This window comes from Choloepus didactylus, chromosome 9, assembly GCF_015220235.1.
Source record: "Choloepus didactylus isolate mChoDid1 chromosome 9, mChoDid1.pri, whole genome shotgun sequence".
NCBI lineage: Eukaryota > Metazoa > Chordata > Mammalia > Pilosa > Megalonychidae > Choloepus > Choloepus didactylus.
The window spans coordinates 91,946,017-91,958,057 of record NC_051315.1 but is presented as its reverse complement, the minus strand read 5'-3'; the positions used below and the strand labels follow the sequence as shown (position 1 = coordinate 91,958,057).

General features: G+C 38.8%; 1 protein-coding gene across 4 annotated transcripts in view; it reads right to left on the bottom strand.

Annotated features, from left to right (window-relative positions):
* Positions 1-9,538: 9,538 nt before the first annotated feature.
* Positions 9,539-12,041, bottom strand: part of SGO2 (shugoshin 2) — a 50,976-nt gene continuing 48,473 nt past the window's right edge. For all 4 annotated transcript variants that reach the window (XM_037850119.1, XM_037850122.1, XM_037850120.1 and 1 more), the window contains one exon: positions 9,539-9,862. In XM_037850119.1, the coding sequence (XP_037706047.1) occupies positions 9,847-9,862 (16 nt within the window). In that variant the 3' untranslated portion in view covers positions 9,539-9,846. The remainder of the gene's footprint in view (positions 9,863-12,041) is intronic.

The following is a 12,041-nucleotide window of genomic DNA, read 5'->3' as shown; positions in this document are numbered from 1 at the left end:
CATTGAACAATGATAGGAGTTGCTGGGGAAAGAGGCTGTTTGGTATCTACCAACTAGGTCATTTTATCCACTTGGTTATAAAAATCTTCTGCTGAAGTCACCCTCGGTGAGCATTCCCATGGTACACAAATATCTTCATGTTTTTTTGCCCACTCAGAAAGGTCTATTCTCACACCTTTTCCCCAGACTTGTCACCTAACTTCCAATCATGTTCCTTCCAAGTCCCTGACCATCCAGCCAAACCATTAGCAACAGCCCATGAATCAGTATACAAATGCACCTCTGGCCAGTTCTCCATCCAAGCAAAGTGAACAAGGTGCACTGCTTGAAGTTCTGTACACTGGGAGGATTTCCCCTCACCACTGTCCTTCAGGGACATCCCAGAAAGGGGCTGTAGTGCTGCAGCTGTCCACTTTCAGGTGGTGCCTGCATATTGTGCAGAACCATCTGTAAACCAGGCCTGAGTTTTCTCTTTCTCAGTCAGCTGATTGCAAGGAACTCCCCAAGATGCCATAGCTGTGGGCTGGGAAAGAGAAGGTAAGGTGGAAGGAGTGGGGGCCATGGGCATTTGGGCCACTTCCTCACGTAACTTGTACCTTCAGGACCTGCTTGAGCTCTATCTCATATATACCATTTCCATTTTATGATGGAGTGCTGCTGTACATGCCCAACTTTATGGCTTGGTGGGTCAGACAACACCCAGCTCATGATAGGTAACTCAGGTCTCATGGTAACTTGGTGGCCCATGGTTAAGCGTTCTGTCTCTACTAAGGCCCAGTAGCAGGCCAACAGCTGTTTCTCAGATGGAGAGTAGTTATCTGCAGAGAATGGTAAAGCTTTACTCCAAAATCCTAAGGGCCTGCATTGTGATACCCCTATAGGAACCTGCCAAAGGCTCCAAACAGCATCTCTATTTGCTAACGACACTTTCAGCACCATTGGGTCAGCTGGATCATATGGTCCAAGTGGCAGAGCAGCTTGCACAGCAGCCTGGACCTGTCGCAGAGCCTCATCTTGTTCTGGTCCCCACTCAAAACTAGAAGCTTTTCTGGTCACTTGGTAAATGGGCCTGAGTAGCACACCCAAATGAGGAATATGTTGTCTCCACAATCCAAAGAGGCCAACTAAGCATTGTGCATCTTTTTTGGTTGTAGGAGGGGCCAGATGCAACAGCTTATCCTTCACCTTAGAAGGAATATCTCGACAGGCCCCACACCACTGGACACCTAGAAATTTTACTGAGGTGGAAGGCCCCTGTATTTTTGTTGGATTTATCTCCCATCCTCTGCCACGCAAATACCTTACCAACAAATCTAGAGTAGTTGTTACTTCTTGCTCACTAGGCCCAATCAACATATCATCAATATAATAGACCAGTGTGATGTCTTGTGGGAGGGAGAAATGATCAAGATCCCTGCGGACAATATTATGACATAGGGCTGGAGAGTTGATATGACCCTGAGGTAACACAGTGAATGTAAACTGCTGGCCTTGCCAACTGAATGCAAACTGTTTCTGGTGGTCTTTACTAACAGCTATTGAGGAAAAAGCATTTGCCAGATCAATAGCTGCATACGAGGTACCAGGGGATGTGTTGATCTGCTCAAGTAATGATACCACATCTGGAACAGCAGCTGCAATTGGAGTCACCACCTGGTTAAGGTTATGATAATCCACTGTCATCCTCCAAGACCCATCTGTTTTCTGCACAGGCCAAACAGGAGAGTTGAATGGGGATGTGGTGGGAATCACCAACCCTGCATCCTTCAAGTCCTTAAGAGTGGCATTAATCTGCAATCCCTCCAGGAATCCAGTATTGGTTCTGGTTTACTATTTTGCTAGGCAGGGGACAGTTCTAGTGGCTTCCACTTAGCCTTTCCCACCATAATAGCCCTCACTCCATGAGTCAGGGAACAAATGTGAGGATTCTGCCAGTTGCTGAGTATGTCTATTTCACTTATGCATTCCGGCACTGGGGAAATAACCACAGAATGGGTCCGGAGACCCACTGGACCCACTGTGAGATGGACCTGAGCTAAAACTCCATCAATCACCTGACCTCCAAAAGCCCCAACTCTGATGGTGGACCACAGTGACATTTTGGGTCTCCTGGAATTAATGTCACTTCTGAACCAGTGTCTAATAATCCATGAAATATCTGATCATTTCCTTTTCCCCAATGCACAGTTACACTGGTAAAAGGCCATAGGTCGCCCTGGGGAAGGCTGGGAGGAAGATTAACAGTATAAACTTTTGGCAGTGTACTGGGTCCTTCCCCAAGGGTACCCGGCCTTCCCTTCATTCAAGGGGCTCTGGATCTGTCAACTGTCTCAAATCTGGAAATTGATTAAGGGGCCATGACTCTCTGTTTTTGTAATTTGAGACTTGTTCATGTGACCTAGAACTCGTCTGCCTATATAGTTCAAACAAGAACTTAGTCGATTGCCCATGTATTTTACTACTTGGTACTCCATGATCCACTAGCCAACGCCATAAGTCTCTACGAGTCATATTATTTTGATTGCTGCTTTGAGCCTGTTTTCCATTATGGTAGCCATGCCTACCTTGTCTGTGGTGATTAACTGCAGCCACTTGGCTTCTGTCAACTCGGGACCCGATTATCCCCATTGTGTTTAAGGATTCCAGCTCAGTGACAGCAGTTCCTACAGTAATATCTGACCTACAGAGAAGGGCGACTATAGAGCTCTTCAGGGGTGATGGAGCTAGTCTCACAAATTTATTCCTCACAGTCCTGGGAAAAGGTGTGTCCTCTGGACATTCCAGGGGTGTGTGAGCAGGTCTTCTGTGAAAAATCCACTCTAACATTCCAATCTCTCTAAGCGTTTGAATCCCCTCCTCCACATTGTACCAGGGCAGTTCTGGCATTTCAACCTCTGGTAATGCCGGCCACCTTTTGATCCGTAATGCCGGCCACCTTTTGATCCATGTTTCAGCCAACCAGACTGTTAACGCCCTTTCTAACCCCTCAAGCTACAACATTGAATACAGAATCTCTGCTTAGTGGGCCCATATCAGTAAATTCAGCCTGATCCAACCTTATATTCCTTGTACCATTATTCCACACCCTTAATATCCATTCCCACACATATTCCCCTGGTTTCTGTCTATATGAGTTGGAAAACTCATACAGTTCTTTCGGAGTATAGTGTACTTCATGGGTCACACTTCGTACCTCGCCCTTCGGGGCCTCTTGGGACTTTAGTTATAGGTCTTGAAGCAAAGACTGGTGGTGGGGGTGGGTCATGAAAAGAGTTAGAATTATCCCTCAAGCCATTTACCTCAGGACATTCTGTTGCATTTTCATCTCTTAAAAAAGGATTAATCTCTCCAGACAGAGGAGTGAGGGCTGCTTCCTCAGAGGTGATTATAGGATTAGCAGGCACTGAAAGATTAATTTCTTTAGGTGGAGGTTGGATGGCAGGCTCCTTAGGGCAGACTGGAGATGGGGAAGCTATTTCCTCAGGACAGCCCTCTACAGGTAAATCTAATGATGACTCAGCAGAATCCAGGGTTCCAGTGTCCTCACTGCCATTATTATCAATCCATATGTCCCCATCCCAAGTTTCGGGATCCCATTCTTTTTCCAGTCAATGCCTTTACTTTAACAGCAGACACCCTGAGAGGTTGAGACTTTAGTTTACGTTATAAATCTGTTACTCGCACAATGAGAGTCTGCATCTGGTTTTCAGAAACCTCAAGTTCGCGGGCACAGGAAATAAGATTTTCTTTCAGGGCACACATAGAAACCTTTATACCTGTCATATGGCATTTCAGTTTTAAATTTGAAGCCTTTAGCTCATCCCTTTCTCTTATAACTTTATCCAATGTATCTAAGAGTAGCCAGACATCATTATACCTCTGAATTCTGCAAAACTCTGTGAAGGTGTTGAAAACACTGGCACCCAGAGCCTTGCTTCATATAAGAGTATGATTAGGAAATCAAATGGTGCTATTCTGCATATCTCCTTTGCCAGCTCATGCCATGGACTGTCAGTGCCCTCTTGATTATTGGAAATAGAGTCATTAGTGCCTCTGAATCTAATCAGAGTAGAAAACAAATTGTAAAAGCCCATTTTAAGATTCTGTTTCTCAAGAACCACTCATGGTACCAAGTTGTATTAGTTAGGGTCCTCTAGGGAAACAAAATCAATGAGAGGTATCTATGAATATAAGATTTATAAAAGTGACTCACGCAACTTTGGGTATGCATGAGTCCAAATTCTGTAGGGCAGTCAGCAAACTGTCAACTCCAATGAAGATGTCTAATGAATTCCTCAGGAAATGAACCGGCAACTTCGACGAACTCCTCAGGAAATGAACTGGGATCTTCAACAAACGTGTTTAATGAACTCCTCAGGAAACACTTAGTGCTGGTCAGCCAAAGAAGAAGTGAAGGTCCTCTATCTGTCTCGCTTAAAAGTCTTCAACTGATTGATTGGATTAAATCCAGCCAACCGCATTTTCTCATTGTGGAAGACACACCCTTTGGTGAGTCATCAGTCAGAGCTGCAGCCAATTGACTGATGATTTAATAAACCAGCTTGTTGGTTTATTAACCAGCCACAAACATCCTCGCAGCAACTGTTGGGCCAGTGCTTGCTTGACCAGACAGCTGGGTACTATTACCTGGCCAAGCTGACACATGAACCCAACCATCACACCCACACTTTAGAATTTACCACTAACTTTTCGGGTGTGTCTTTCCATCAAAAAAATCTGCATTCTTAACGTCTGTTAAAAACTCAAATGGGATCAAACTTATTTTTGTAGACCTTTTTTCACTTAACACATCTAAAACACTTTCCCTTGTCATTCTATGTAAACACAAAAATTTTATTATGAAAATCTCCAATACTGGTACATAAAAGTGAAGAGCACAACTAGCACCCCATCCTCCTCACTGAGCTTTAATAACCATCAACATACTTGCTATACTTTTACTTTTTAGAGTATTTTAAAGCCAATCCAAGATACATTATTTTACTCCTAAATATTTTAGTATAAATTTTTAAGGACATTTTTTTAGCCACAACACCATTATTACATTTAACAAAATTAAAATATTTTCTTGTTATCCTCAAATTTCTCAGTGTCTCAAAACAGTCTTTTTTTAGAGTTGCTTTCTTTGAATTAAACAAGAGCCAATGTATTTCATTATGTTATGTCTTCAGTCTCTCTTAATCTACAACAGTGTCCTTATCCACTCACCCTTTTCAATGCTATTAGCATGTTGAAGAAAAGAGGTGTGTTTGTCTGATTTAATGAACCACATTTTGAATATAGCTGATTGCTTTCCCCTGGTGTTAACTTGTTCTTCCATCGTATTTATTTTCTATACACTGCATAATAGATCCTAAGGCTTGATTAAATCCATGTTCAATTTGTTTTTTCCAGTGCCATGCATTTTATATTGTCTCACGTGAGGAAGCATATCGTGTCTAATTGTCTCATTCTCAGTGATGCTAAGATTGATCATCGGGTTCAGCAGGTTACCCCTTCATAATAAATTTCTCTACCAACATTTCACCATAATGGTTTTACCAGTCATTGTTGAGCATTACATAAAGCAAAATAGCTAACTTATCTAATTCTAATATTCCTTCTGCATTCAATAGCTGTGATTCTTTTGAATACAAGAACTTTCCATTAACCAATAGATTTATTTGACTACTCACAAATTCAATTCATACCAGAAATGTAAGATAAAATCTTAACACTTTCCTTTACATTATAAATGTCAGAATATTGAGTTAGTGCCCTGGCAACTTCCAGTGGGATCCAGTAAGATTTACTGTTTCTCCTTTTTCAGTATCTTTATGAATTCATGGCTTTTTTTTCTATAGTTACTGTGTTTTAATCAACTGCAGTCATCACTGATGCTGTTTGTACCATCTTAGGTCAGTAGGAGCTCCTTCAAGCTGGAACCCGTGTCCTTTTGACATGGTCTCTTTAGTTTTTTTTTAAATAATTTCCTTGCTTTTTGCCTTAAGATATTGTAAGACATCTTCTCTATCTCCTCTTCCAGACTTGGTTGGAATCAGCCACTTCTCCAAGGAGCTCTAGTTCCTTTTAGTGGGGAATAGTTTTTAAAAACCAATCTGGATGCTAGTGGTGCTTATTCCTAGTAAGGTGTCAATGTTCTAGACATCTTCAGTGGACAGAATTAGGAAATACATAAATTAAAAAAAAATAGAAGCAAAAGTCCACACTGATTTCTAATTAAAATTTAAGATTGCAGTTTTTTTTTTAACCTTCGTGGATTGTATAATTGTATTTCTTTTCTTGTATGTAAAAAATCTTGGTTCTAACAACCTTAATATGATTACTTTCTTCTGTCCATAGAGTTATTTCAAAATAACCACAGCAATACTGTGGTAGAAATAAGACTACTGAACAAAAGTTTGTAGTTTTTATTTTTATAGTTTATAGTTCTTTTTATCCTCAGGGTATAACCCTCAGATGTACACCCACAATACTTTTTATAAATCAGTTATCTCTGTGTTTACATCTCCAACTTAATAGTTGGAGCAACTTGATAGTTTGCTTTCATATAAACTGTCCCCTATTAATGATTATTTAGGTTGTTCCCATTTTTTCCTATTACAAATCATGCCATAATGAGTTTTTTTGTATTTTTCAGGAAAAATTTTGGTATAGTTCCCTAAATATAAGATTTTTGGGTCAAATGAGAAATCCATATGCCATTGTGCTAGATACTGTCAAAATATTTTCTATAAGGGTATTATCATTTTTCATTCCCTCCAGCAACATATATGAGTACAAATTTCTCCATAGCTGGGCCAATAAAGTATATTACCAAGCCTATGTTTTTGCCAGTCTGATGGATGAAAAATGACATCTTAGAATAGTTTTTAAGTTTTTAAAAATTATTAGTGAGGTTGAGCACTTTCATAAATTTAAAGGCCACTTATATTCTAAAACTTTAAGTGATCAGATAATCCCATTGCCACTTAGACTATACAATAAGAGGAAAAAAAAATTTAAATTCCAAATTATTTTTGTGAAGTGAATGTAAACATTGATACCAAAAATTAATAGAATGCCCTCAAGAGAATTATAGACCAATCTTCCGTATAAATATCAATGAATTACTACCAAATAGAATCCAACAGAGCTGTATCAGTTACTTGGTTCCTCAATGCACAATTAACCACAAACGATAATTTAATCAATCATAACACTGCCGTATGACATTGACTAATGGTATCCCATTTATTTCTCTTTGGCAGAGTTCAGAACTATGTTTAAGGTGAAGGACATGACCAAATCATTCTGATTCCCTTCTCTGTGTCTGTTTCCCAGACACTTTTGATATAAGTACTACATTAAAGTCTAGTCAAGAAAACAGATACCATGCTGGATATTTCTCAGAGAGAATATAAGGGATTGGTATCAGGAAACTGAAGAAGTGAAAAGGGGGTACTAGGTAACAGAGATATAGTAACTCCAGGAAGCAATTAGGATAACAAAGGGAAGAGCTTGGGGTTATTGGAATTTAGAAACTTAGGAGTCCTCTGAGGGAAAGCCACTGCCCAGCTGCTACTATGTTAGGAGCTAGGAAGAGGGGCTCCAGGAGCTAGAACTTAGACCTCTACGAATGGTGTACAGTTCCTGATACCCCAGAAGTGTGAAGGAGGTTCCTTAGAGAGCTAGGCCTGAGACCTCTGAGGAGGGCAAAGGCCAGCTGGTATGTCCCTCCAAGGGGGCATAATGAGACTGGTTCTGGGAGTGCTGAAACAAATTGGAGCCTGGAACCAACTGCTGCTGCTGAGTAAGAGCCATTGCCAAGGTGATGCTGACAGGAAAAGCAAGCAAACAGGAAGGACCAAGTCCCTTTCTTTTCTGTCTTTCTGATTTTCAGTCTCTCTAGTACCTCCCATTGGCAGAACCTCAAAAGAAGCCAACCAGCAAAGAAGGAATGTGATTATCAGAGTCCTAGCAGCATAAAACAGAGTATACAAAGATGAGTTTACAGTTGAGAAAAAATAGCTGGCACACATTAAAAAGATAATACATCATGACCAAGTACAATTTATTCCATTAAAGCAAGAATGTTTCAGTATCAACAAATCAGAATTAATTCATTATATTACTATATCTGAGGAGAGCAATCATATATCAATCATCTTTGTGCAGATTAGTAAACGATAGTTCTCAGCTTCAAATCCACACTGCTCTACTCTGCACTGGTAAAGCCAGGACTTTGCAAACCACCTTTCCTCTTTGCCAGGTTTTCTTTTAGTCTCTGCCAGTAGAGGGTGCTAGGGGTAAACTGCAAGTATGGAAGGAGAAACTTGCTCTTTATGGTTTGCTTTCTGCTCGTGTCAGCAACGCCACAGAAATGGTTCACCCTGGCAGCAACAATTGATTTCAGAAGCAACACTTGTCTCCAGTTTGCAGCTATTCCACACTATCAGAACCAATTTCGTGGCAAAGGCAAAAAGACAAAATCTTATAGAAAGGAGAAAAAAAAAAAAAAAAAAAGAAAGAAAAACATTAAGAACAAAAACATAATACCAGATCAGTCTAGGAAGTCCAAAGTCATAAAATAACAGGTGTTCACAAAAGATGGAACAAAGGCTGTCAGAGTGTCAAGCTCATAACTGTTCCTTCCAACAGAATGAAAGAATGTTATATAAATGGAACCTTATAGTTTATACTTTTATTTCTGGCTTCTCTCCTTTTGCTTAATGTTTTTGAGATTTATCCAGGCATCAGTAGTATGTTTTAAAATTTTACAGCACTTTAAAAATTTAACAGCCACTTTCTACCATATACCAGAGCTATATGCTTATGCCTGTCTCTCTCCATCAAACTATGGGCTCCTTGCAGCCAAGGATGATTTTAGCACATTCTTTGGCACAGAGGCGGCACTCTGCGAAAGAATAAGTAAGAAATATGTGGGGGAGAATTACGAAAGACAGGCATGGCAGATAGACCACAAGGCTTGGCCAGAGGAGAAGATGGGAGCAATGATTTGCTTGTTTTTGCATTATTTCAGAGTACACAGCATGGAGAGCTCTGCTCAGTCTCTTGAAGGTAGTACAAGAAGATGCAGTGCAAGATTTTTGAACTTGCAACCATTATCTCCTAAGCACTTACGTGTTCAGATTCTCTGCCACTGTTCTAGGAGAAGTGAATCCAACATGATGTTAGCCCTCAAAGATTTTACAGGTTAAAGGGTAAGAAAGACAGACCAAACAATCATGCAATGCCCAATAAAAATTCAAATAAAAGAAGTATGTATAAAGAACTCGTAGCACAGGAGGGAGTAGGAAACAGAATATTTGGGGCAAAGGAGAGAAATTGGGAAGAGCCCCAGGGGAAGTAACTCCTGAGCTGCCTTGAAAAGTACTTTTGAAATCAACAGGAAAAAGGGTGAGAGGAAACAGACCGGGGCAGGAGGTGACTTTTAAACCCTTTTAGATGTTCTCATATATTGAATGATTAAAACAACAACAACAAAAAACAAGATAGCTTGGTGTACAACAGTATAACCAATGCAAAAGTATTTATTAATATTTGGTTAAAAGGTTAATAGGTATTCTTTGACGAAAGCCTGTAAAGTAGAAAGAAGTATCAATAAGCAGAAAGTTGTTATATGATGACCAAAATAATTTTAACAGATTACTACAAAATAGCTATACTATGCACATATACCTAAATACAAGAATGGACAAATCAACAGTTCCTTATAGGGTGAAAAATGAACAAAACACTTTTCAAGCATTTCATCTTCTTGATCCTAGTTATATCCCTGTTTTGACTCTATGCTTTGAGGGGTTCAGAAAATTGGAATTCACCTCATCTTCTCATTTTCCTGCAAAGAAGGAAAAAAGTAAGATTAGCAATAACAACCCCAAACTAATGCTTATGCTATGAAACATGGAGAAGAAACATGTTGCATCACACCAGTAAAAAAGCATTTTCTTCAAACCTTGTCATAGATTAAGACGCTATGATAGTGGGAATTATAAATAAGGTTTATAAGAAAAATCCGTAACATAGATTTTATACATTTTTACTATGTTTCTTTTTATTAACTTTAGCATACATACTAGAAAATGTACAATTTCAAAACATCAAAATAATGTTTATGTACATATCACCCAGGTTAAGAAATAAAATATACCACACCTCAGATGCCTCCTGTGTGTCCCTTTGTGATCACATCCCTCTCCTCCCGAAGTAACCAGTATCCTGAATTGTATTAACTGTTCTCTTGTTTTTCTTGTTTTACCACCTGTGGGTAGTATGCCTAAAAATGTATTATTTGGTTTTGTATAGGCTTGACCTTTATATTAAAGGAATACATACTACAGGCACTTTTCTTTGACTTGATTTTTTTTTTTACTCAACATCTTTACTTATTTTCAAGCCTCTCTTTTATTTATTGAAACATGATAAACGTACTTAATTTTATATTGTGAATCTGATTCTGCTATCACTTGTTCCTGCTGGTGCCTTGTTCCCTTGTTTTATCATTTTTCTTTACTGTGAGCAAGCTGTTCATTTCCCTTGGAAATTAATCTGTGGAAAATGTGTTGACTGATGCCTGAGATGAGGGCTCCTCTAGAGAATATCTGCAAATTATGAATTCTCAGAGGGTAATTTTTCTCCTCCATTCAGCAACAAGGTTCTTTCCTGGGGCTGTAAAGGGTGGTGGGGAGGTTATTTTTAGTTTGTTCTTCTGCTAAGAAAATAGCTCAACTTTATTGAAGCAGATCAACTCTTTCTCTTTCTTTTACGCTAAGGATTTGCCTTCTTTACCCCAGCCCCACAAGGCTGTGAATCCAATGCTCAGGTTCACTTTGGTAGGCAAACGCCCTCAGAGCAAAAGCCAATTTCAGGATCTTGCTTGTCTCACCCAGTTCCTGCTCTCATTCAGTCCCTGATGGGAGCTTTTCTTACTTCCCTAGTAGGAAATGGTTGCATTCAAATTTTTTGGTTGTTGTTTCTTTACAAATATTTTACCCAGTAATTTTAGTTAATTTCAGTAAGAGGGTCAATCCATGCACCCAGAATATCATGTTGCAAGAAATGGAATTATATTTATTCTAGATGCTATATATAATTATACATATATATTACACATATATTTATTATATATTAAATATATATAAAAATACATATTTTTTTTCCTTTGGATGAAATACATGCCCAAATTGAAAAGGTATAAAGGTATAGAGAGTAGGTCTCTCTCTCTCCCTCTTCTGCACACCTTCCCAGAGCAAATATGATACATTGCCTTGGGTAATTAGATAGAATTTAATTAATCCTTTCAAAAGCTACCTATTCTAAATTAAAATACAGTAAAATGCTACAATGAAAGTGTTCTATATCAGTTTAGATCTATTGTACATGTAGATTATATGGTAAAGAGCTTAGCTGGTAAATTTTTTAAAAGCAAATCATAATATACATCAGTATAAATAGTAACAGTGATGACAATCTAGCTGCCTTTTTTTTTCTTCTTTCATTTTTGGATTGAGAATACATGAAGCAGTTATATTACAGCTTCTGATAACCCATGACAGTAGATACTGATTGAAGCTGCTTGCTATTATAGAGTGACCACCACAGTTATTGAGGATAGGTGTGGTAGGAGTTATCAGGAAGGTAACATGAAGATATTTTTTAAGTCCTTTATCTCTTAAGGCCCAAAACATTGAACATGATCAAGAAGGACATTTTTAACAGTAAAGGCCACAATCCACAATGAATGTATAATTATGGATATTTATGCACCAAAGAGTACAGCAACCACCTTTATGAAGCAAAAACTTCAAAATTAGGAGAGGCATAGAGACATAAATAGAAATACAGTAATAACAGGAGATTTTAATATACCACTCTCATTTAAAGACAAATCAAGTGGGCCAAAAAATTAGGAGATAGAAGATCAAAACAACAATCAGTAGGGTAAATCTTATGGATATATCGAACTCTACACCCTGATAATAGAGAATACACATTTTTCTCAAGTGCTCACACCACAG